This window comes from Ciona robusta, chromosome 14 (genome assembly GCF_009617815.1).
Source record: "Ciona robusta chromosome 14, ASM961781v2".
Taxonomy (NCBI): domain Eukaryota; kingdom Metazoa; phylum Chordata; class Ascidiacea; order Phlebobranchia; family Cionidae; genus Ciona; species Ciona robusta.
Window position 1 is genome coordinate 65,866 of NC_143248.1, and position 26,099 is coordinate 91,964.

General features: G+C 38.6%; 2 protein-coding genes across 4 annotated transcripts; one reads left to right on the forward strand and one right to left on the reverse strand.

Annotated features, from left to right (window-relative positions):
* Window positions 1–1,488: 1,488 nt before the first annotated feature.
* LOC149724616 (uncharacterized) lies at window positions 1,489–24,548 on the reverse strand. 3 transcript variants are annotated; one of them, XM_089891944.1, is made up of 17 exons: window positions 24,372–24,548; window positions 23,651–23,794; window positions 19,917–20,038; window positions 18,455–18,591; window positions 16,854–16,954; window positions 8,027–8,091; window positions 7,395–7,585; window positions 7,162–7,227; window positions 6,776–6,961; window positions 6,286–6,403; window positions 5,960–6,111; window positions 5,474–5,821; window positions 5,066–5,270; window positions 4,792–4,906; window positions 4,404–4,611; window positions 3,263–4,244; window positions 1,489–3,052 (listed from the first exon to the last, which is right to left on the reverse strand). In XM_089891944.1, the coding sequence occupies exons 3-17, from the start codon at window positions 19,971–19,973 to the stop codon at window positions 2,204–2,206; spliced, it is 3,780 nt and encodes a 1,259-aa protein (XP_089748070.1). In that variant the 5' UTR covers window positions 19,974–20,038; window positions 23,651–23,794; window positions 24,372–24,548; the 3' UTR covers window positions 1,489–2,203. The 3 variants fall into 3 exon arrangements, with proteins under 3 accessions (XP_089748070.1, XP_089748071.1, XP_089748072.1); XM_089891945.1 differs by lacking the exon at window positions 23,651–23,794; XM_089891946.1 differs by lacking the exons at window positions 16,854–16,954; window positions 18,455–18,591; window positions 19,917–20,038; window positions 23,651–23,794; window positions 24,372–24,548 and adding an exon at window positions 10,244–16,281.
* LOC149724617 (small ribosomal subunit protein eS6-like) lies at window positions 20,361–22,424 on the forward strand. Its single transcript, XM_089891962.1, has 7 exons — window positions 20,361–20,512; window positions 20,794–20,925; window positions 20,995–21,093; window positions 21,167–21,278; window positions 21,510–21,659; window positions 21,883–22,040; window positions 22,288–22,424. The coding sequence occupies exons 1-7, from the start codon at window positions 20,507–20,509 to the stop codon at window positions 22,375–22,377; spliced, it is 747 nt and encodes a 248-aa protein (XP_089748088.1). The 5' UTR covers window positions 20,361–20,506; the 3' UTR covers window positions 22,378–22,424.
* Window positions 24,549–26,099: the final 1,551 nt, after the last annotated feature.

The following is a 26,099-nucleotide window of genomic DNA, read 5'->3' on the forward strand; positions in this document are numbered from 1 at the left end:
GCAATAAACGATTTTTTTTTATGAAGTGGAGTATAGTAACAAAAAAATGTTTTGTTCAATACACATATATCAAGATATTAAAATTACCAATTTGCAAAATATAAAGCGAATCTCAAATAATAATAATTGCATGATATTTTCAACGGAAATATTTATTTATTTGCACCCACAAACAGTTGTTGTTTAGGAAACGTGGATTGTGTGTAACGGGCGCGTTTCGCCCTGAGTTTATATTCAAATGCAGCTGGCGGGCGGGAGGGTTTTACAATTATCCAAGTTCTGCGTAAAAACTAAAACACATTATTTGGCCGGCTTATTTTTGCCCCGGTTGTCCAATCTACGTGGATTCCACTCTTGCAAATGACACAATGGGACGTTTACATTCTTTAATAACCAGTATATCGCGTCACTTGGTTGTAAGTTGCGTTTATACAACGTTAATTGCAAGTGAGCGCATGAATTACACGGTTTTAAAAAACTAATTCGTTGCGCGCTACAGTCACCCGCTAATGTAACTTGTAATGCCTTACAACGTTGGGTAGGGCGTTATTAATGTGGAATCTCTACGTAATCAGGCAACAATTATAAACGGCTGAACTGAATACAAATTCATTAATTTAAAACGAGCTTAAGTTCATGCATAGTCTGTGTGGACGCGGATGTTTAAAAATAAAGATATAACGAACAGGTTTCGGTTTCTTAACTGGATCGGGGTTTAGACATTCGCGTAAAAGTTTTACTTCTGCAAAGCGTCAAACAAAACGATTAAATTGTAATAAACGTTTGAACTTGTGAGTTAGACAGGCGAGACAGTCGGCAATCATTGGCTAATTACGCTGATGACGTATGGTGACGTATGCCCTCCTTGTGACGTCACGGGCACTTTCTAAATCGACTTCCAGGTAATGAAAGTTTGTTTTCCGAGAAATACTGAGTGTCACAATCACTGCGATGGAGGCGACCAATCTGGAAGGTGAAGCAACAATGCCGGTTGTGACGTAACAATCCAGATTGTTCCATTGAATGATTGAACCTCATACGTAAACAATAGCCTTTATGAGGTAATACTGAATCTGTGGCGGCAACGAAAACAAAACTTCTCTGACGAAAATAATGGTTTGAGATAATTGTAACGACCGGGTGGTGATAATGGCGAACGAACTATTGGAATAATTAAATAAATATTTGGAACGTTTTTAAAGGTGGGATATTTTCATATACAAATATATTTCAATAAAAATAAAGAACAAACGAAGTACATGTCGTTCAATGAGTTTTTTACCAGTCGCTATTTTAGGCCGAAGTATTTTACAACTACGGTACAAATATATGTTTTACGAAGTCTGCGTTTTTAGAACCGATTATATTCCTATATGTTGTAACGCATGTTCTTACCATTGCGTTGGTTCTCTCTGTCTGTGCGTTGGTTCTCTCTGTTAGTAAGCTACAACATATGTAAGCATAACATGGTGCATGGAACAACTTGAGTGCGATTTTCTATGTTTTATTCCGAAGCGCGAAATAGGGTCGTGTGCAAAATGGGAACCGTCGGGAATCGAAGTGTCAGTGCTTCATCATAGATATAATATATTACGGTTAATTATCAATATATTGATAAAAAGTCACCGCTGATTCGGTTAATACTGTTGGAACACATGCAGGCCACACGTGGTGTTATTGGGAGATTTGTGCAACACTTGTTTCGTGAAGTGACTCAACATTGGATACAATCATGTATTGTAGGGTGGGGTAAGATGGGATATCGTTAGCACATAAATCCCATATTTCCTCATCGTATTTTAAACAATTAACAACACTATTTTAGAGTCGTGAGAATACAGTTTTTATAATTCCCTGAATATTCCTTGTTTACCAAATGGGACGATAAAAAAGAATAAAACCGTGTCCCATCTTACCCCGCCCTACTATACTACTTAAATTCGCAATTACTTTGTAGAATCTCTGCTTCCCAACGGCGATTGTTGAGTTCAGGAACCCGGATTAATGATTATATGTTTGATTATAAGCACGTAGGTCGTTGTATGGCAGGTTACACGCGGGTGGTCTTGAGTATAAAAGGCAATCACATTGGAAGCAACGGTTGATGTTCTGCATATTATTGTGTTGAGCATCTTGTACAGTGGGGTTGGGGGTAAAAGCCCCTATATTGGGCCAGCCACACTTCAAGACAATGTTATTCACGCTAAAGATATTTAAACTGCTTTAATGTCTTTTTGGAATTAAACCCAAGAAACGGCGTCGACTTTGAACGAGGAAGATTTTTTTTTAAACTTCCCAACTTTGATACTTCATTACTTGATGTGGAAAATATCATTCGTTGTCTCGGTTTGGTCGGCGGTAAAGAAGAACTTCGATGAACGGAGGTTGTTTTCTTCGCTTCAAGAGTGCGAACTATCTCACGTACAGGAAGGGGGCTGCGTAGAGGTGGACTACTACGGGTGGGGGGGTCGGTTAGCTCCGGTTGGGATTTGTAGGATCTTGTTGCGTGATGAAGTTTCCCTGTTTCGCTGATCATCGTGTAATGTGTGGAGCGACGTCGGGTCGCGATTCCTACTCGTTCCGATTGTGAGCGACGCACACGACGATCCTTGATGCCAAGCGACATCCTCGTTGGTGGAGACCCACTGTGTGGTCGGTATGGCGTGGCGGCGTATATCGAGATATCAATGCATTGCGCTGAGTGTTGGTGCCTGGGGTCGTGGTAGATTCGGCATGGCGAAAACACCGGCGAAGTATCTGAACCCACGCGGTCAAATACATCGGTTGAATGTTTGTTTGGTTCATATGAATGACGAGCCAACCGCTCGCCAGTTGCTTGGAAGTCACTTCCACCCATCAACAATCTGTTCATTTTGTTTGAAATATTGTTCGAATTTTTCTTCTTTGTCATGTTAAGTGAAGCAGGCCGGGACGATTTCGACTTGGGGGCTTTCCCGGTTAGTTTGCGCACCATCTGACTTACCAAACCACGTTGTTTGGCATGGGTGGGCGGTTTGGTGTCGACATGCGACCGCAGAGAATCAAGATCGACCTGCAATGTGATATTGCTAGGTTAGTTAACTATCTTAGTGTGAAAACACATCATGTAGACCTCAGGTTTAGACGTGGATGTGTTTTCAACACAAACACGACAACCCGTATGCAGGATACAGTTTCATCTCAAACTAAATAGAACTAAACAATCCTCAGTGACATTGGAAGTCCAATGTTTGCAAACGACCAACAACCACAAGTTACTAACCTGTCGTATATTATCCAATACTTCTGGTGGAAAACAACCTCGAATATCAGGTTTCGTCACTTTCTTGTGTGGTGACGGAACTATGACGTCATCAAGATTAGATTTGGTGACGTCAGCAAGTAGTTGATCAGATATATCGTTGATAACAATCATGCCGACAAAACTATTATTATTATTATTATTATTGTTGTTTTCACCCCACGCTTGTTTAGGTTCTTGCTCCCCGATGTAAAACGAACTACCGGTATCGGGTTGGGGGGCTTCCCCTTGCTCTGCCGCATCCTCGTCCAGAGCAACGAATGAAGAAGGTATAGGAGAGATGCTCCTCCTTTTAGAAGAAGGCATTGACATTGTACGTAGGATGGTACAACCCTCGTCCTCGGGCAGTGAAACATCAGGAGAATATCGACTTTCGATCTGAGTGACCAACTTCTTCACAGAAGTTGCTTGGTTCTCTGAGAAAGACCTTGCACGGGACATGGGGGCGTCGGTTGATGGGGTGGGTTGTGGGGGATCAGTTAATTCACTGGGGGGTAGGGAGGGGGACTTGTGGTGGCCTTTAATAAAAGGTTCGACCTCGGGAGGTATTTGGACTTTGGCGGCGATTTTGCTCGCGATTTCCTGCGAGTCTTCGATCGGCGACTCGATGACGGCGACGATCTGTCGCACGGGAACCGGGGCTTTGATGGCCGGTGGTGGAATATCAGATGGTTGGGGGGGTGGGGGGTCTATGGGGTCGGAGGGCGATGGGTCGGAGAAACGCGACTTTAGCAAGTCGATATCAACGGTTGATGTTTTTTTATATGAAGGACTATTACGTGGTGACACCATCGATGAATGAAGTTCTTGTTCTTCCACTTGTAACGACACAGGCGTCCTATCTAACGATATAGCGGCGGGAGACGACGTTCGAACTTGTCCACGTGAAGGGGGTGGAGTTGTAGGGCGTGGCCATGCTTTGGCGGGGACGAAAGGACCGTTTCTGCGGGGTGTTGAATATTATAATTTACAAAGGTGCATTTTGATTTTTTTCTATAAATAACTTTTATTTATTATTTATAAAAATGAAGATATTTGATTGCGTTTGTGGTAAATTATCAACGTTTTTGTTGTTAAATTAAAAGATTTTTCCACCACCCACCCATCATGCACGAACACGCTATCTTCGCTTTGTGCCAAGTCGTCCAATTGCATGGTAGGCCCTCTAGCGGTGGCCGTAGCTTCCGTATGACGGCGTGAGTGAGCACGTTTAAAATCTTCACGGCGTTGGTTGGCTTTCGCTTTGCGATCCTGGTCGCCACTAGGAGCGATAAGGATCTCACCGGGTTCCGACGTGTTTTGTGGGTAAACTGTGGGGAATGTTGTGTGTTACGCCATGCTTGCACAGTTGTAATATGTTGCTCAAGCATTTGTGTGTATTAGCCACACAACTAAATGGCGTCAATAACAAACAATATCTACATTGAACAGTAAAAGTGTTTAAAAACTTGAAAAAAAAACTGCGAATAAATAAACCAGTCATCACATACTTGAGTCACCACCCCCCATGTTGGTTGTCCGATCTAATAAGTTGTCATGTTGTGCGTGGGAGGGGTTGTAACATGTTCGCCCTTCATCTGGTGACCATGACTTTGGTCGTGACACCTGGAAGTTGCAACCTCTCAGTAAACCCAATATTTTGGGTAAATTTAAAAAAATGAACTTTTAATTGCATTGTTACATAAAAATTCCATTTTAATTTTACATTTTTTTACAAACTTTCTTTCAAATACTTGTTTAAACTGATATTTTAAGTTGAAATACCTTGGGCACAGATAACGAAGCAATGTCCAACAACCGTCGATTGAGATCGAAATCTTGGTTGTCCTCGCACGCAACGTTTACGTCGTCAGGTAGTTGAACGGCAGGTGGGGGGCGCGGTGACGTCACGGGATGATCATCGGGGAGGCTCGGTTCGGATAAACTGCTTTCCGATCGTGAACGAAACAATTTGTTGTGGCGGTTCGCACTGGAAGGAAATTAAGGTTTTAGGAAAGTTTATGAAACTTTAGGATATAAATATTGTTTGTTTTAAGTTTATGTCAAAATCAGGATTAGCTCTTACAGTAATGTTAGCGATATTTTGAAAGTTTAATAATTTTGCGTTGATTTCTTATCATTTTAAAACGCAAGTTTTATAATTTACAGATTTAAATAAATATTCGTTGAAACCTCGCGAACACCATCCCTTCGTATTCATCGAGTTGTTCGAGGAACGATGGGTTGGGATGCGTGATCGACCGACATTCCTCCGTGAACTCAAGCGCGCGTTTCTTCGTCCAAAGTCGTTCCTTCATTAAGTACGCGGCAACCGTCGCCGAGGATCTACTGATCCCCATCTTACAATGAACGAGACATTTCCCCCCCGATCGTCGCGCTTCATCGATGAACCTCCATGTAGCATGCCAATGTTGAAGGAGATTGGAAGATTCAATGTCATGAAGTCGGATGTTCTTGTACGTGAATTCATCAGGGAAGAAGTTGTCGACCTCAAGCGTCACGTTCAAGATGTGGGTGATACTGGGACATTAACGTTTATTTAAAAAAAAACAATAAAAACTTCACCAGCAGTTTTAACATTTTTCTGGGGGGATATCTTTAATTCGTTTAGTTTAAACATTTTGGGCAAATCTGAGTTACTCCAGCATCAAATCTCACCCGATTTGTGTTAATTCCTCCAAGTTGGAAGCGTTCCATTCCGACCCCAGGTATAAATAATCCAAGATCTTGGACGAACAATCCATTTGGCCGAGGACCGTCAACATTTCAGTGTCAATGTATCGCTTGTAGTTGGTGAGGTCCATGTCAATCTATGGAGGAAGGTTGTTTCTTTATGAGGCGTAAACGAATTTTATTATTTAAATGGTTTTACTAACAGAGGTCACCGTGAGTTTACCCTTGTTACACAAACTAATTCATATATTATAATATTAACTTTGAAGATTTCACAAAAGTAGTATCTGCAGCAACCAGTGTTAACGCACCACTTTCTCCAACTCCAATCGTATCTGTTTACAAGTACAGTTGTCGAGATCCATTGTCATCATCACTTGTTTTAATCGACTTCTTATCAACGATTCCACCGTTAAACGATTGATGTCTCTGTTGGAATAAACATGAAGTAATGCAAACTATTTAACCATCGCATGAATCTGGTCCTGATCCAGCACTCATGTTGTTGGACGATTCTCGTTGCATCATACCAGAATACAACAAGCGTTACTAAATATACAGAGTCCGATTATTGGAGCAACAATGAGATAAATATTTTATTGAAGCCGTGTTCGCCTACAACGATAGACAGGAAGTGAACCGGGCACGAGTATAATGAATTAAACATCTAATTTCAACAATGTTGGATTTAATAAAACATTTTTAAAGTAGAATAAACCTTGCTGTAACATAACGTACGTGCTTTCCCATTATACAACATGTTATTTGTTTTGCTACAAAACCAATAGATGGCTAACTTACTTCATTTCAAAATAGTTTGGTTTCCTTGACCATAAATCCTCGCTGTATTCCCACTCGTTTATATTTATTCGGTTAGAAGCGACTCTGCTCGCGTAGAAGCAAGTCCATGTAAGGTAGAGACTCCCCTCGTAATAATTATGTCGCAAAGCTGTGTCCTTGCACCGATGTAACGATTGTAGGGCCGACCTGGGTGGATTATGTAAGCTACTTTGTGTGTTTATAACAATATCGAATATTGGAAATCCATCCAAATTTTTGTAGCTTGTTGAACCCTGTATGTTGGGACAATGACAGTGCACCCATAGGTGTACACATATCCCTACAATGGTAGCAGCGACGAACCTTGAACCCATAACCTCTGGGTTGGGCACACACAAGGTACCTACCACATAGCTTGAACCGATACAGGTTTGAACGTGTGAGTTTTTTCATGAGATAAAACTTTAAATCCTCTGAAATAAAAATGTTTGGATGAGGAGTTATTAGCAATTTAAAACTATGCAACGAAATATTATGTACGCCAACTCTGGAAAAACAAACTAAAAATCAAATTTACTTTCCTTTAAAATGACGTAACGAAAAACCTATTGATTAAACCGCCTAAATATGTTTAACCCACCCATCCCCATCGAGTTGTATACTTGTGTCGCACCAAATGGGCAACACCAAGCCTATCGTACACGAAGTGCTTTCCTTGGTAGCGAAGTCGCAACCAACGATAATATTTTCCTCGGTGTCCTGCCTCCCGGTGGTCGTCACGATCACGAGGTACCTCCGGTGTTCCTCCACCCAACTTTCCAATCTTACAGCCTGTATGGGGGGGGGGGGGGTGTAATTATTAACCTTGCATGGCGGGGCAACGACATACACCTCGTGCCTGCTTACGTGATACCATGTTTCTAACTTTGTACATGATCATTTTCTTTATGGCTGACAATTTTGACAACCCATTTATGAGTTAAATTAATTAAGTGTCTTGCCCATGCACACATACGTCATCAATGGTAGCAGCGCCAAGCCTTGAACTTACAACCCCTGGGTTACAGACAGGCGCGCTAACCACTTTGCCACCACACCAAACTAATCAAAAGAATCTTAATTAAAAATATTTTAATTACCATCAAGCATATAGTTAAGTGTCTGGCATGTGACAAAGTGGTTTTGGATTTGTCTTTGCAGCTTCTTATACATAAGAATATAATTACAAGGTTTAAATGAGTGAACACTAAAGTAGAGATGGTGAATACCCACCAACTTAATGCTGTCTTGCGGCCTTAGATGGTGAAAGATCGCGTGTAGATGCGTTTGCAATTCACCTGGAGATGAGAATGAGGTTATCCATTAGAACAAGGCAGTTATTTATGGGTAAAGGAATGTCATGGGCCCAGGGTAAGAGTTGACGCATTATCTAATCAAACTGAATATATGCAATAAAAGTAATATTTTCCAGATAAACTCGTGTTATTTTAGAACACGAATGAAAGCCTGTAGGCCAACTCCTCAAACCAGCCATTTAACTCCGCTTACACGTCATTATGTGCATACAACAAGCACATGATATTTGGTGGGATGGGATTGAAAATAAAACTTCATCAAAACGTTTCCAAGTAAACCCAATGTTTGTTCTAGAAACGCCCGACGAACTTACGCGCGAGACCGACAGGTAGTGACGTCACATTGCGCATTGTGACGTAGACAAATACAATCAACCGGCACTCGGAAACCGTGGCGTAAGTTGTGATTGCTTAGTGTTCGCGAATGCTGGTTCGACAATGGCGACACATAAATACGAGTTGAATTAACAACGGAATAAAACGAGAGGCAAATAACCCGCGGTCGGTTGGTTTATTAAACTACGATAACATGGAGTCTTCCACGAGTAAGTAAACCAAAAGCTCTCCAAATACTTTCATTACAAAGCAAAGCAAAGCTGGATATGTGGTTTATGCGGCGTTTAAACCACAAACGGAGGTATGTAAGTTAAACCAGCATCATCCAAACACCACACATATGCAGTAAGCCAACCACACACTGTAGTATATTGCATTAGTTTAAAATAGATGACACCAAGTTACACCTTAGTTATCTACGTAATAAACGCCAACACGATTTCTGATATCACGTGGTATATGACGTCATAGCGACCCAATAACCACTTTTAATAATCGTTTATTTATAAATCTGGTAACCTGTGTATTATTTCTCCCACGTGTTTTGGCACCTGTGTGTTAAATATAACTGACATGAGGCGTAACCAGTGTGGAAACTTTGTGTTCAAAACATGAACGTGGTGAATATCAACTCAGTGGTTACGGCAAGGCCAAAATACAAACATTTTACAATATATAGTAATGTGGGGTAAGATGAGATAACGGTAGCTCATAATATCCCATATTTCATAATCGTTTTAACAATTAACAACGCTTTTAAACAGTTTAAAGAATACAGTTATATAGTTTTGTAAAAACTTGTTTACTACCAATGTACCAAATGACACGATACAACATAATGAAATGTGTTCCATCTTACCCCACTCTACTATTTTAGAAGCTGCTAATTTGGATTCTGTGTTTTAGTTCAAATTAAACTTAAAACATTTTCATCGTCGTATATTACACTGTCTGTGACAAACTGCTCATTATTGCTACAAATAAGACGATTAAATTTTATTGCAGCCATAAAAATTATGGGTATTATTAAATTAGTTGTTTCGTAATTATGCGTTGGAGTCAAATCCGTTTAATTGGATGACGTCACACCGAAGCGGAAATTCCAGAAAGTTTGGAAAGTTTTGTCGATTTTGATGATTAAGGGTTTCGAGTGCATGGATTGTGACGTAATTTAAATTGCATTATGACGTTGCATGGGCGTAGAAACTATCTTAGGCGCTACGGCCACGCTTTTTAACTGACGCACCTTTTACCCATACCGTGTTTACGGACTGTTATTTTGCTGCTAATTCTCTTCGTTGTTTCAATTAATTTGATCCTCGCTATCGTATATTCAAAAGATAAATAAAATATGTTATTTATAAAACAGTTGTTGGGGGGGGGGGGCGCTCATGGGAGACGAAATTACTTTCTGTCGGTCAAAAAGTAAATAATACGTTTTGTATTGATTGAGGCAGTTCCACGCACACCTGTGTTTAAGTTTGCACCTAAATTTACGTGTCTGTACCCGTAAGCCTCACATGCGGCACATGGGGGTAATACAGAAGGCTGGTTGATTCAAGTAACGCTTGAATGAATGTATGTTGGTGTAACTTATAAATAAATTGTTCCAAACCTAATTATATTCAAACATAACTAAACGAGCATAACACGGAGAATTTTGAACCCGATTGTACAAATGTACATTGAATATATATATTTATAGCACAACGGGTTAATTAGTATGAAGTCACGGTAAAGCTGTATCACCGGCAACGTGGTGTTGACGCGACAACTACAAGTTCGACTGGTTTCATACCTGCAGGCAACTTAAACTGGCTATCGTGTGTTTTAAGCATGACACGCATCGACACGTCGGAATGACGGGAGTTTCTCCATGGCAACACTGGTTGAACCTCGACAACGTTACCGCCATCCTCATCATGCATTGCGTCCCCTGAAGCAGTGTTGCCAGTTCGATAATTCCTGTTTTCGTCGACCATGGGTTGCCTGATGTATTGTGTGGATCGGGGAATACCCGGAATAGCTACCGCACACGAGCACATAGTAACAGGTTGGCAACACAACTTTCATCCGTTGTAAATATTCGGTTTTGAAACAAAAATATCCAAGTCTTTGTTACACGAACATTATACACAGAACAGCGTTCTATTAGCACTGTATACTGAAATATAAATTATTGCTTGAAGCCAAATATAAAAACTTATATATCTCTCACAACTTATACAATCAACTCCACGAACTCAATACGATGAGCATAACTGAAAACTCATCAATGAAAAACAGCAGCACATTTTGTTTAAAATATATTGAAAACTAATTGTTTGTAAAACTTCCTGACCAACAGAATATACAACTCACATAATAAACCCAACTTTGCCCTTAAACCCCCAGTATTGGAAACCTTATACACAAACCACATACAACTAGCTTAACACTAAGGTAGATTGATGCTCTCTGGGCAACGTACGAGTTATCAAACAACACGTACCAAGTTACCGTGATGACATACCGCCTACGTCACATATTTATATTTATCACAAGACAGAAGTTAAAAGTCTGGGAATTTACACCGGACATTGTAACAGGGGGGCATGTAAAGTTAAACGCGTGTCGGACAACTTAAACAATTAACATCGCTTTTATAGTCGTGGGGATTCGGGTTTTATAATTATGTAAACTTCTTTGTTTACTACCAAACAAGACAATAAAATTGAATGAAACCATCTTCCCATCGTAGCACCTTATATTAGAGGTTAAACAGAGTTGATTGGGTTTCGTACGTATTGACGTAATTACAATACAGGGTTGATAGGCTTGAACGACCTTTCACGTTTCTAATATGCATAACTAGTAACTACTAACTAGCCATGTGGCGTAAGCACGGCACGGATGCGTGTAATAATACACCATCCATGGAACGAAATGTTCTCGATAAAATGTTGATATATTTACATTTGTGGAAAATATAAGTTAGGTTTTTCGACGAATTGGAAATCTTTCTTGCAAGCTGAGTTAACTAAACTGCTGTCTGGTCGCGTATTCTGACTATCTGTCGTATATACACTTAAACACATTAAGCTAACCATAACCACATACATACTGTCCAATACACGGTAAGCATGGGCCACCCATATAAAGTAGTTACTTAGTGACCTACATCACACGCATAAGCCTACTATAGTAGCTGTCAACCAGCGTTAAACAATACCAGATGCGCTTAAGCTTATACGACCTTTCAAGGTTAAACATAATCCCTGTTGCTATGGCTGTATCAACTTATAGTGAGGCTAAAGTAGGGCGGGGAAAGATGGGACATGTTTCATTCTATTTTATCGTTACATTTGGTAGTAAACAAAGAATATTTACAAAACTATACAACTGTATCTTAAGAGCGTTGTTAGTTGTTAAAACACAATTATGAAATATGGGATATTATGTGCTAACGTCACCGATCTTAACCCACCGTATTATATAACACTTTGTATTTGTTTGACTTTAAATTACGCTGCCTGACCTTCATTCACCTGCAGTTCCCATCCAACACTGCAGTCGCCTATATTTCATTACTACGCTATGATACCTTGAACTAAAAGCGAGCGGTAAATTATTCAGCAGCCCGACGTGCGCGGTCGAACTGGCGGTGATTTGGACGCGAGTTTTTTGACTTGGTAGCGATCGATGAAGCGTGGACGGCCTGATGCTTCGGTTGGTAGAGGAATCTAACGTTGGTGGTACCATAGCAATGCGAGAGGAAACGATAAACGTTTCTGCTGCGTGCTAAAGTGTTGACACCGAGACGAGAAGTGGTTTCGCCGTGCATATGGAGGAGGGGGGGGGCTAACTCTCCTTAACCTCACCAAGCAATGTAAATAATTCGAAATTTACTAAAACTGGAGTCTTAACATAGATTTTCAACTTTTAAATCTATTTGAAAAGCTGCCAGACAAATTATCTTCAGATTTTTTATCTGGAAATTAATCTGCCGGCAGTTGTTCATATAGTTTGAAGTTTAAACACAGGATCGGAAAAACTGAACGATTCTCCCGCCCGCTTAAGCGTTGACCTTCGAGGCAGGCTGTCCCAATTCCTAACATAGCTGAAAATCTTTCGCTGGTTTAAGACCCCGGGGTGTTCTATGATAGCTATGCGTCATAGAGGTCACTATGACGAACACTGGCGCATTAATAACATGTTACTTGCTCATGGGAATTGTAGGTTAACTTGCGCTGAGATATAAAAACTAACCCGATGTTAAATTTACCGCGACTAAAATTCGAATGTTTGAGTGAAGTGTGGTATGACCTGGATAGTAAAGCTCGGTGCATCATGTATATAGTAGGGTGGGGAAGACGGGACAACTTAATAGGTTGTGTTTTAAACAATTAACAGCGAATATGGGAGCCAAGGGGATACGGTTTTTATAATTCTTTGTTTACCACTAAATGCAACGATAAAAAGGGGAATGAAAACATGTCCTATCTTACCCCACCCTACTACACTGTCAATACTTTTGCATGGACAAATGGGTTGAAGGATCGCAACCAGATCTTGCTGCCCCGGATTAATTTATCGTAAACAAACACAGGAACTAAACGAATGTCGCCATCACTTGTCACCACTCGTACCAACTCAACGCCCACTCCACCCCTGTTAAAGGGGTTAAGCACGAGAGGATACGGTTAAAGTGTTTGTTTAAATTCACGGCCAAACAACGATTAGCCGACCATGGCGACGCAATATTAGGAATTGATTTTATGGTTTTATCTCACATCGGTTAGCTTATAGCTGGCTCTATAGGTTCACGGTTAAAAACAACAAATGGTAGCTGAGTAATATTAATACAAATGTAAAAGGCTGACTATAAGTAATAACCAACTAACTTGTTCTTAAAACAGAACTGAGACACTTATAACTCACTACATGACTTACCCATTACAACCTACTCTAATATTGGAACAGCTTTAAGGTTACAAACTTGTAAAAACTAAACCAACGCTGAAAGTGACATACGACAGTTCGTGTGTAAATAACACTCGTCCGATCTGCGCGTAAAATCACCGCTACGAATGTTACATGAAAGCACTTTACTGTAACCAGCTGACAATTAGGAAGAAGACAATCCAATCTTAATTATTTTAAGCGCCATGTACTTGTGCCGATTACACCCGTTAAAACGGCCACTATAACAGGTAATAAATCATTATAAATGACCGCTTTGTGAAGCAATGATGACGACATAATGATAATGAATGGTCTACGCGTGATATGGGATCTGTAATATCGTGCTTAATATATATATTCCCGTTTTGCATGGACCTAAGTTTTGGACAGAATCAAACAACTCACAACGTAATGTTAAAGATACGACTTTACTTTAACATTAACTGCAACAAATGTACTGCACGTGTCTTTTACACTCGTTGTATTACCTATATTTGAAGCACTATGATTTATCACGAATGACAACACTATTCATAATAATTACCACAGTCATACTACTAAACTTAAACTTACTAAACTTAATTAAATCACACCTTAACAACGTGAAGGCCTCCGAATTACTACTGAGGTAACATCATACGTATAAAACAGAGTCCGTATATAAACATGAGTTATTTCATGTCGCCCATAGAAATCACATAGCACACAGCAAATGGGGCTAAATTGGTCATAGACATAATATAAATATGTACATATATAGCTAAATTTATACTATTTTATATTTTTAATACAAATACGGGATGCAGATTAAAGAAAATCAAGTTTTCAAGTAGTTGTTTAAATTTATTAAAGCTTAAAAGGGACTTGAAGGTTTTGAGTTGTATAAATAAACTGCGACTTAGCAGAAAAATCTGTTTTAAAATTCCCGTTGCTAGGGTAAACAATCGGCGAAATTAGCCCCATTTGGTTGCCCTGTAAGATTTCTATGGTGATGAAATAACTCATGTTTATATACGGACTCTGGTATAAAACATAACGTATTGAAACGATTTATAATTTATAAGTGTCGTAGTTGGCTGGCTTGCGGCTAAAACCATGAAGTTAATAACTGACGTTTTACAAAGTATAGACACTGGTGACCATATCGTATTAATTATGAGCCACGGCTACAAAGGTCGAAACAATTAAACGAATATAATCCAACATCGAACGTAGATAGCAGGTGTTGAACAATATTACACCACACATATGGTTACGTTATAGCTGGCTTGCTGTTCGTGCAACGACATAGACAACTGTCTGGTTATACTGGACCTCACACATAATGAAAGTATGAAAACATGAATGTAACATATCATCCTCGTGCTAACTTAGAATGAAACTTAATCAACGACAACAAACCTCCATAAATAACTAAACGCGCGACAACCGTACACCGAACACACACAACCAACTGCGAAACTTCGCTTTGTCTGTTTCAGTCTTTGTTTTCCCACTGCGCGGGGAAGTCCCCCGTCACGTGGCCATGACGTAGCATACGAAGTAATATATTGCTCTGATGCTTCCTGGCAAGTATGAGTAATCGGTACAAGGCGTTCCAAGTGCAGCGGTGAGCGAAAACACTTTCTAAAACAAACTTTTAAGAATAATAAATGCCTAAATATGGTGCTGGTGTACAACATTACAGTCACCAACGTGTGAGGACTAAACAGCTTCACTGTGTCGTTGGAAATACAATTTAATCCGCTTGTTCGAAACACAGCATAGGTTCAAAGGCTTAGACCTCATAATACCTTGAGCGTTGCTACATTAGAGTAATGATGCAAACCTGAGCCCACCTTGAACCGAATTAGGTCTTCCCTTGGGTGGTGGGCTTACCATCGAGTGTAGAACCAACTATGGTGCGGCTTCGTCGACCACGTGGTTTGCGCAGTAAAGCGGAACGGGCGATGACGAAGACTAATATATGTTGGGTTTAGCGGCCACTTTATTACTCAAGTAGTTTTATTTAACAACAATCGTTTTGCTGCTTATTCCCTTCGTCGTTCGTTTAATAACAAAGTTCGTGTTGTGTATCGAATACACACGCGCGTGTTGAGGTAAACTGGCGCTAATGTTGTTTTTACCGTTTGTTCAGCTCTAGTGGTTTAGTTGTATGGTGGTGTTCAAACTTGTGCAAGTCGATCGTTTACACGATTGCCAATATTCTATTAACATTAATAGGTATACCACTGTGGGGCGACATGGGATACCGTTGGCATCTAAATCCTATTTTTCCAGATCGTGTTTGGATACGGTTATATAATACTGTCTCGCCTGTCTGTAAATCTTTTTTGTATACTATCAAAAACATGTCCCATCTTACCCCAACCTATTGCGTTGTACAGCCACCATAAATATTCCATATAAACATTCGTGCTCGTATAGTTGGTTCGGCCATCGCTACATTCCTAGCATAATAATGAGTTCGAATTACGACGTGCTAAAGTTAATGCTTTGTAAGCATGAAGATTGCCATCTATGGGGTGTTCCTATACATGAGGTTGAGTGTTGCCGGCGGTTAAGGTTTGTTTGGGTAAAATAAAAACGAGCAACACTGCTTGTTAGCAGACTTAACACGCGAGAAATAATGCTGGAAACACTGTTTAACATCCATCCGAAAACAGGGCAGGAAAACTTTTCAAAAATGTAAATCCGTTGGGCGTAAAGGGATTGTCAGTCGTATTAACGTTGCGTCATTTCTATAAGGTTCGAATATGAGAATGAAGAGTTTGCGGGAATACATGTTAATGGTTTGGAGGTGAACATAGAAGTTGTCGGCTATGTAGTTTTACCATGGAAGATATGCTGTAGGGTTTTGCTATAAATATTTTATACCTGGCTCACGATTGTAAAATCAATCGAGTAAAATTCCACCGCGGAAAAGTTACGGCGATATTGGAGTCGAACAAACGAAAGGTTATCTTACATTTATTCAAAGTTGGTCGTTTTTCATACTGAACGCCCTGGTAAAACTTCCGGGTTGTCTAAGGGATTGAAAGTAAACTACGTGACAGGGTGTATCACGTGACACTGACATGGTGCATTTATAGATGCGTAAATTGTGTTCCTAATACTGTGAAGGTTCAGGTTTATATAGACCCTGTATGATGCGTTGCTATTCAAAATATACACATAGCAATAATACCCACCAGGTTTCATCATGCGGCCATGCAAGCATATATTATATTCAAGCTGTCATTTTTAATAACTGGCTTGCGGTCGAAAGCGGTATTAACATTAAAACGAGATCACCCGTGTTATAATAACTACCACTGCCCACGTTGCGGGGATAAATACGTTACATTCATACATTCATTCATTTATCAAAGTATTACAATTGTATAAAATTGAAATCCGTGAAAACGGTATAAACATTATTCGCATTTATCGAATATGCAAGTCGTATAAAAGAGCTGAAATACCTCCAAATTGTTTGACGATTGGCAGGTTAACAGCCAAGCTGGTTTGACGTGGTAAAATAAGCGCGGCTCCTTTGACGGCGAAGAAGTTTTCACTCACGCTCCTGCAACAGTTGGTAAACAAGATGTAAATTGAATGCTAATTTAAACAAGTGGTAAACAAAGAGAAATGTAAGCATGGCGGTGCAACGACAGTCGTTATAACACGCAAAACACCTCGTGCCCGCTAACAAGTTATTTAACTCCACGTATGCGGGTAATTAATTGCACGGTTGTAGGAAACAACACGAAGCTTAACATTTGAAAGTATCAGCGCACTTCTGGTATCGGTTTCTATTTGGATTTCATTTTGTTACTTTCGTATCATACGGAGTATGGAATGAAAAAAAAACACAACATATTTGGTCTCAACATAATGACAACAGAATTAACTTGAATACCAAACTAGTAATTGACATGTAAGCACGTAACATATAAATCTATTTATGCGTAACTAACACTGCGTTATTATATCAAGCGCATTAGCGCCACCTAGCGGATGTAGATAAGTAGATAAATAGGACAATAAATCAGACGAAACAATGCGTTTTCCATTAGCGGCGAGAATATACTGTGGGTGGGGTAATCTAAATGCGTATTTATTTTAAATTTTAATGTCTTGTATTTTTTGCAAAATTTCTGTCTTGATGTATTGTTTTGTTTTTTTTTTGCTTATTTTATGCAAACTTAATCAAGATAAAACTGCGACGCGTTTGGTAATTTTGACTTTTGTAAATAAGTGATGGCTGCATATATAAGGACGATCGAGACAATGTAAGGTGTGGAGTGTCGTGAGTCATGGGAGGCATCTGCGCGCAGGGGAGTCGTGTTTCCTGTTAATATGAAGCTATTGTTTGATCCATAGACACCTAAGTTACAGCTCAAGCTTCCTGTACACGTAAGAGAAATGGTCGTAAAACACGGGGTGAATATTATGGTGGTTGCCGGGCATGACTCGCTATGTAACATCGGTGTTTCAATCAAATGGCGGCTACTAACCAAACATGGTCGATTGGTTACTGAACGGTCGTGGTAATAAACGCGCATTAAGATCGGCATGATGACGTTCACAAAGTTGTCTGTTTGAAACATAGAGGAGTAGAAGGTCCTTTAATACAAGTTTTAACTTAAGTCTTTACTAATTAGCAGTGTACACCCATATACTTTTACACATACACTTATATAAACCTTAGTAAAGTAGTTTGGCCAATAAGTTTGTATAGAAGTGAATCCATATACAATCCAACGAACCATCAAACAATGGTGTAATAGTTGGTGAAGTAGCTTGGACGATGAAATGTAAACACACTGGGTAAACTTAACCCTTCTAAGGGGAAGTTGTTTATACTTTGTAGCGTGGTAAGTATTTTAATATTGCTTTTTAAAAGTATGTGTGTCGTGTGGATGAGCATTTTACAATATTTCCCGCTGTAAAATAAATGGCAGGGTGGGGAATTTTTTTAAGCTTGTAAAAGCCTGTAACTCAGAGGTAATGGGTTCAAAGCTCATCTCTGCCACATTATGGGCGTTTGTGTCGTTGGTGTGAACGCAACTAAACAACCCACCCTTGTCGCTTGAGTTTTTTGGCATTAGACGACCGTGTCGGTGAAATGATCTCCTGGAGTTCATCTTTATCTTCCACGTCTTCATGGAAAGTTTCGTCGTTCAATTCTTCGTCATTCATTTCATTCAATTCCTCACACTGTTGGAAAACATTGGGTGAATTTATTTAAAAACACAATAATATTTTGGGAATAAAACAACAATACAGACTAGTTTGAATTTTTTATCATCGTTTAAATCCTTGTTCATTTTATCCTTGCCCTGTATAACAAATGGCATTGTTAATAATATATGTAATTATGTATGTTTAATATCAGAGCAAGTTGAGCAACTATATTATTAACAGTATTACAACCCTAGTATATAAGAGTGCGATATTGAATGAGTGTCGTGCGATATAAGTTGTTTGAATTGAAGGAAGATAGTAATCCATGTTTCCTGTGGTGGCAGCTTCTAGGTCACCCATGGTATCACTAGTATTATATAATACATGGATCCTGTCCATGTAATATGAAACATAATCAATTAAACAAAGATTATTATATGCCGTACGAAAAATCTGGTTTAAAAGTGAACAAAACTAAATACAAGTTTACAGTGATATCCCAGCAACTCTAAAAGGGGTTGCTTGAATGCTACAGTGCTAACAATATCCCATTTTACCCCACAGTACTAAATATGAATATTAAATATGATAGCATCGAATTTACTGCTGGTTGCGAGAATTGGTTGCGTTGGATTTTAATACGAGAGTTGTTGGCATCAACCGATAATTGAACATCCACTAAATTTCTTGGAAGAAAATAATCATTGACGTAAGTTTTAAGCGAGGCATTGGTTTGACTTGCTTAAACCTTAATTTGATTTAATTCTTTACAACTTACCTACTTATATTTGTGTCCATAGTTTAATGTTTTAATAATTTGTGTGTGAACAAATACAATACATAACAAACATGGTGAATTGGGAAGCTATGTGTGGGAATCCTATATAAGAATACGCACACACCAAGTGGGTAGACTATTGCAATGTAGAATGCCATGCAACATTAGTGAAGAATCCTCTGTTGATGGATTACACGGCTGCTCAGTGGTTAGCATATGAAACAGGGTTGTTCACCAGTGTCGTGATTTTAAACTCAAACAAACTTTCTAAAGGTGTAGCATGTGTTGGAAAAAACTTGTTTCGTATCACTCGTACGACCATCTACAAGTTACCATGTATGTGACCGTGTGTGGGATTGTTTTTCTGCATGACTGACAATTTAAGGCGATTGGTTAAGTGTCTTACCCAGAGATAAACAAGCCTTGGTCCGATTACCTCTGTATTGGCACCAGGCGTGCCAATCACTCCCAAAAACATATTTTTAATAAAAATACAGTCATAGCAATGTTGGGGGAACAACAATAATGTTGCATCACAAACAAAGTATTTGATTAAATAAACAAAACATAAACAACTCACTGACGATGCTGGTGAATTTGAAGCGCTTGAATCTCTTTGCACAGTTACCAACGCCATGATCTTAACACAACATATCCATATATTGCAACAACAACGATTTCATAAGCATTGCACTAAGACACCTAATATTGAAATAAAGTTGGAATATTAATATATCTATTCATATTTATATGCTGGTAAACAACAATAAAATGAATATAACTTAACTTTTACTGAATCACTAACTAATACGGGCCAAAACATTGCAACTGTTCAGTTGATATTTATGCAGAACGACGCCCACCCAAACCTCACAACAACCATAAACACAAGTAAGTTTGCGACGATACGCAAAAGTGGGCATGCAAAATACTCCCCAATGGTTTAACAGATGATTTATTTTTTATATTAATCAAAATAAAATTTACTTGTAAATTTAAAAATAAGATATTTTTTGTGGTAAAATATACGTAAAATTTTCCTTTACAGCTATTTATTTTTAGGTAATAGAAAATATCGCTGGCAACACTGTTGTGACTTTTGGTTATGGCGTGGAGATTTCAGTTCTTTTTACGCAGTGATGTCTAGCGTTCAGTAGTTTGGGGTGAAATATGAAGGTAAATCTACTTTTATTTGATTATAAACAACAGTTTTGGGAAACCTTTGCATTTTTTCGACAGACGACGTTTTACTTCAAGTACATTTAGGCTTTATTTTAAGAATACTGACAGAATAAAGCAGATTAATTCGGATAAAACTCGACTCTCGTCGACAGTTTAGAAACACATATTGCCTGGATAGACCGTTACTTTTATCCATTTACCAGAAGGACCGTTTACATTGATAAAAGCAAGAAGTTTAAATTAGCAGAATATTTGACAGAAACCATATTTTGCAGTTGAACATATCTTTCCCCGCAACGGGGTGTCAGAAAGTATTCGAAGTCGACGATGAACAAAAACTTCGCGTCTTCTACGACCGACGTATGTCACAAGAAGTGTCCGCTGATGGCTTGGGAGACGAGTGGAAGGTTAGTGGATTGGACTTGATAACATGACATGTTATTTGATATCAAAAGTTTTAATATTTTTTTCCCCAGGGCTACATAGTTCGAATCACTGGAGGTAATGATAAACAAGGCTTCCCGATGAAACAGGGTGTGCTTACTGCTGGTAGAGTTCGATTGCTACTTGGAAAGGTTGGTTAATATACAACATGTTGAGTTATATTTGCCCCATTGCTTGCATTATTAATTATAATACATTATACAGGGCCACTCATGTTACCGTCCCCGACGAACTGGCGAACGTAAACGTAAATCTGTCAGAGGTTGCATCGTTGATGCCGGTCTCAGTGTGCTTAGTTTGGTTATTGTGAAGAGAGGTGAGGGGAATATCACTTTGTGTAAATTTGGTGAATCGGCGCACTTGTTTTGCCACTGTGTTCGTTATGAACCATTATTAACACAGTTTTCCCAGTGTTGCCAGATTATTAAGGCGGCTAATTAACAGGAAACACTGTTCGTTGTTTCACTGTCAGTCTCCGCCTTACATTTACTAATTCAACCACTGTTTTGCGTCCTACTTCATGATTAACACCTGATTAACCTACCAGGTGAGAAGGAGATCCCCGGTCTCACCGACAACACAATCCCAAAACGACTCGGTCCAAAACGTGCGAGTAAAATCCGCAAGTTGTTCATGTTGGGACCGGATGATGATGTGAGAAAGTATGTGGTGCGACGTCCACTACCAGCTAAAGAAGGTACTTGTTTGTTGGGTTGGTACATGGTGCATATGATGGATAACTGTGAGCTGATGTTATAAATGCTGACGTATCTCACTAGATAGTATCTGATGCACCAACAACCAGTTTTTTTGATTAGCTGTTTATGGATTTAAATTCAATAACCTTGGCGTCGAACTGCTTATTGTTGCTAGTTATGCCAATGTATACCAAAGTGAAGTTTAATTCTTAATCCCCCCAGGAAAGCCACCAAAGACGAAAGCTCCCAAGATCCAGCGACTCGTGACGCCACAAAGTGTGCAGAGAAAGAGACATCGTATTGCGATCAAAAGAAGACGAACTGAACGCGGTCTTCAGGAGGAAGCTGAGTATAAGAAGCTTCTCGCTAAACGACTCAAAGTGAGTGCTGTCCAAATTATGTGTGATAACATTCATTCATTGTAACTAGGCACACATTTGCCACTATGCAAGTCTTTATATACTTGTATGGTTTTTTCCCAGTGTTGCCAGATTACTATTTGACGGTTAATTAACTGAAAACTTTGCCGGTTGTTTTCAGTCAGTCCCCGTCATACATTTGTAGATTTCCTATTTTTGTAAGCATAAAGTTTAGGAAGTGTTTTGTTTAACTCCCATTCTCTTTTAGGAACAAAAAGAGAAGAAGGCAGAAGCTCACAAGAAGCGACGTCTCTCCAGTTTACGTGCGTCACAATCGCAATCTGTGTCATCACAGTAAAGTCGTTTATTTCGACCAAACAGAAAAATAATAAATTAGAAATGAAACATCTTGACCTCATTCTTGCTTTTTAGTTATATATGTATATATCCAGGTAACTGCAGTCGTTATAACACAGGTGTAAACTATTAGTCTATTCAAGCCAACCAAGGCACCGAACAAATCACCAGATAAAAAATCAAATGAGTGTCAAGTGTCTTAATCTGAATTAGTGCAGTGGGGAAGATGGGGCACTTATGCATATACCCTGATACATCGTATTTTTGGATAATACCTATGCATATACCCTGATACATCGTATTTTTGGATAATACCACGAATTAGTATTATTATTCCATTATTAATTGACAACAATTCAAAAAAATACAACAAAACACACGGGGAGTTATTTAGCAATTCGCACAACAGGTGAAACAAATTAAAATACAGGCAGGACAGTTTAAAATCATTGTTAATTTTAAGAGAATTTATTACAAAACATTCGTTTCCTTGCCGTATTGCTATATATATTATGGAAATTGCTATTGTTTGAATGATAATAAGTATTGTTCGAACATCAATTGATAAATATTGTACCTGTAATAACAGAAAATAGATAATAACTATAAATAAAGTTTACATTTTTGTCACAAATTTGGTATTCTTACAATACTTTTCGTACAAGATACTTCTCATAATTTATTATTAAGTGCGAATGACTGACCTTCGAATATATTTTCCATATTTTATCCTGTTATTGTATCGGTATCTTATATTTGAATAACCCGTAAGGTATATACCAAAAAGTAAAACATGTTGTGATTGTATTGAATAAATTAACCTTTACAGCACCAATATTGAATGGTAATACCCAACAACTCTAGTATTGCACAAAACAAAGCGGTGATTTAAGATTGGCATCGTGATTCACATTTTAACAAAAATCTGGGATGACGTAATTAAAATGCAATCACAGCTTGAAACATAAACAAACTTTATTGAATGGTATGATTCGAGTAGGGTTTGGGCCTGATTGTTTCTATAGACACTTAACAGCAGGACCTGTAAAACTGGGGTGACAAAACACAATATCCCATCCCTGTTTTAAATATGGGAATGACAAGGCACCCTCGAAACCCCTAACTGGAAGCCTATGAATAGTGGTACATAAATATCATTGGGTATTATACTACTATAGTTAACTTTTATTTGAAAAATCATCTCTTCAGCTTTTATGCTTTCCTTAAGGTTTGCTCTGCATAATAGATTATATACAGAACACAATATGACTTACAATGTACAGGGCAAAGATAAATACCGTCAACTGCCCAACTTCGGATGAATTTTATTTCTCAAAATAGTATGCGCAAACAAATTATGGCAAAGTTTCACATAACAAACGAAATCTGTCTCTTTGGAAAGACCAATCGTTCGAGTTCTGCATTAAAAATTAAAAAAAAACATAAAAAAAAGCTTTTTTCTCTTACAAAGAGAGAAGGCTACAATGCAGTTGCCCCCCTTAGCACAATATCGTCGTAATTAAATGAAAAACATTCTTGCATCAATTAAGTTTATTTTGTTATTTTCCCCGTAAGTAATGACATTTGTAGCTAATCGAGGCCACAGCTAAAAAATTGTTTTATTGCAACATTTATACTCTATGATGGCCGAACCAAAATAGAAGTAAAAAAATCACGAATTTCAAAAAAGGAACAAAAAACCTTAAATATTTTACAAACTTGTTTGAGGGATAATGTTAATTCCCCCGTATACCCAATGGCAAACTACATCTTATGCCGATATTTTTATTTGCCGTTAAAGTAACTGTCCGATGTTAAGATGTCAGGTGGCGTAAACTACGTTCATAATTTAAGTAACAGCATTAACTTATGTAGGTAAAAAAATGAGTTGCCTGCCACTCTGCTAGTACTCCTACAAGTGAAATTATGTAAACATTGGTATATCTTCCTATTAAAGTAGCTTTGTTTAAGAACTTGTAATAAATTAATTCTTACCGTTAAAAACACAACCAATAATGGCCATTGAATAATCCGTAGTTCAATATTCCATCTCTACAGTGCTGAGTAGTAAGTACCAACCTCATTTCACGATGTAAACTGTTCTAACCGTGTTGTAGCCACAGAAATAAAAGAGAGAACGCGCAGTTGCCCAAAACCGTGATATATTCTTTTTTCTATTCACGTGACCGCCAACTGCGTCCCCATTTCCCTTCGTCTCCATTGTAAAAGATAGGCGCATAGTAGTTTTAAGACGTTTTAGCTGTTTATTTCAAAAAAAAAACTATTAAAGTTTATTACTTAAAATTAAGTCAAAACACAAGAAAAACTACATAAAACGTCATCGACTCCATTGAGTACAATGGTAAACGGGAACGACCCGCGAAAGAGAGAGGGAGTGTATCAGGCTCTCTCCTTTGCCGACATTGAAGATGCGCGTTCTATTCCTTTTTTATTTCTGTGGTTGTAGCAGCTAGCAGGCTGAACTAAACGAAAACATAAATAACTGGAATTGGCCGTGGGGGAAGCCCCGATTTCTTTAAAGAATCAGCCACATAAATCCTCACTAAATCCAGCATTATTATTTTTTGATAATCCAAGTTATAAACAGAAACAATGGGTGCAAAGAACAATTTATTTTAAAACAATTGTGCGTTTAAAGATAGCAACGATATTTCATACGGGAGTTGCTTTTACGGATTGAGGGTTAGGGCTTTTGGCGACGACCACCAGGAAAGTAATATCTGCTTCCAATTATTTAAACAAGCGATCAAACAAGTTACATTTTTCACTGAGGTAAAATCGAACACAATTCTAGACCCGAGGAAAGGTTGGTTTTGTGCTAACAGTAAAGCTACGACTGCATTTATCCTCGCGTGGCCGGTGTCGCGGAAATCTGGTTCCCCAGAAATCTGGTTCCCATTGGCCCAGCGTAGACATGGTACATTTTATCGGAAATCTTTCAACCTGGCTCCGAACGAATCATATATTTATGTTTTTATACAGTTTAGTTTATTTAATGTGAAAGTTTAGGTTTTGTTGTCCTTTTTCGTTGTTGATGACGTGTTAACGGTAGTGGTCATTGGAGATACGTCATAATGTATAGTTTAAGTTAAAATACAGGTTAAATTTCTATTAAAAAGATAAATCCTTAAACATAAACTTAAGAAGTATGTCGCATCTAACAACTGTTTTTTTTTGGTCGGAAACGAAGTTCTCGATTCTTCATAAAATAAGTTATAAGTGGCCAGTGGGAACCTGCTTTCTGCGACACCGGTGTCGTAATATGTTCGTTCCGATTAAAATATTTGTACCGGACGCTACTGCGCATGCGCAACAGCTCTAAACAAATACAATGACAGCCCGGTTCAAATTTATCACGACCCTCCGTTGAAAAAGTTCCAGAAACGACGTTTACACGTCAGCAGAACTGAGTTAGTATGTTATTTGTAGCCCAGACAAAGTTTTTGCTGGTTTAATAGGCACATTCTACTTATAGTTTACAGGCACTGGTGGAACAAGGTGATCCTAGAATAGAAAAATTATAGCAGCAACTTTCAATACCTTCTACGCGTGCTACTACCATGAAACTTGGGCACTGTACTAACTAGACCCCAGCGGTATAGGAACCTTGAAAGGTATACCACCAATGTAACGTCTATATTTGGCTTAGTTTATTATTACACGTTGTTTAGGTTGAATCCCCGAAATTAAAGTTGTGAAACT

Coding starts and splice junctions, on each gene's coding strand:
- LOC149724617 (XM_089891962.1), top strand. Junction 21,279..21,509: donor TTTGGTTATTGTGAAGAGAG/GTGAGGGGAATA, acceptor TTAACCTACCAG/GTGAGAAGGAGATCCCCGGT. Junction 22,041..22,287: donor TTCTCGCTAAACGACTCAAA/GTGAGTGCTGTC, acceptor ATTCTCTTTTAG/GAACAAAAAGAGAAGAAGGC.
- LOC149724616 (XM_089891945.1), bottom strand. CDS start 19,973: ATGGCGTTGGTAACTGTGCAAAGAGATTCAAGCGCTTCAAATTCACCA. Junction 16,955..18,454: donor AAAAAACTCAAGCGACAAGG/GTGGGTTGTTTA, acceptor CAACTGTTGCAG/GAGCGTGAGTGAAAACTTCT. Junction 4,907..5,065: donor CTTCGTTATCTGTGCCCAAG/GTATTTCAACTT, acceptor TGCAACTTCCAG/GTGTCACGACCAAAGTCATG.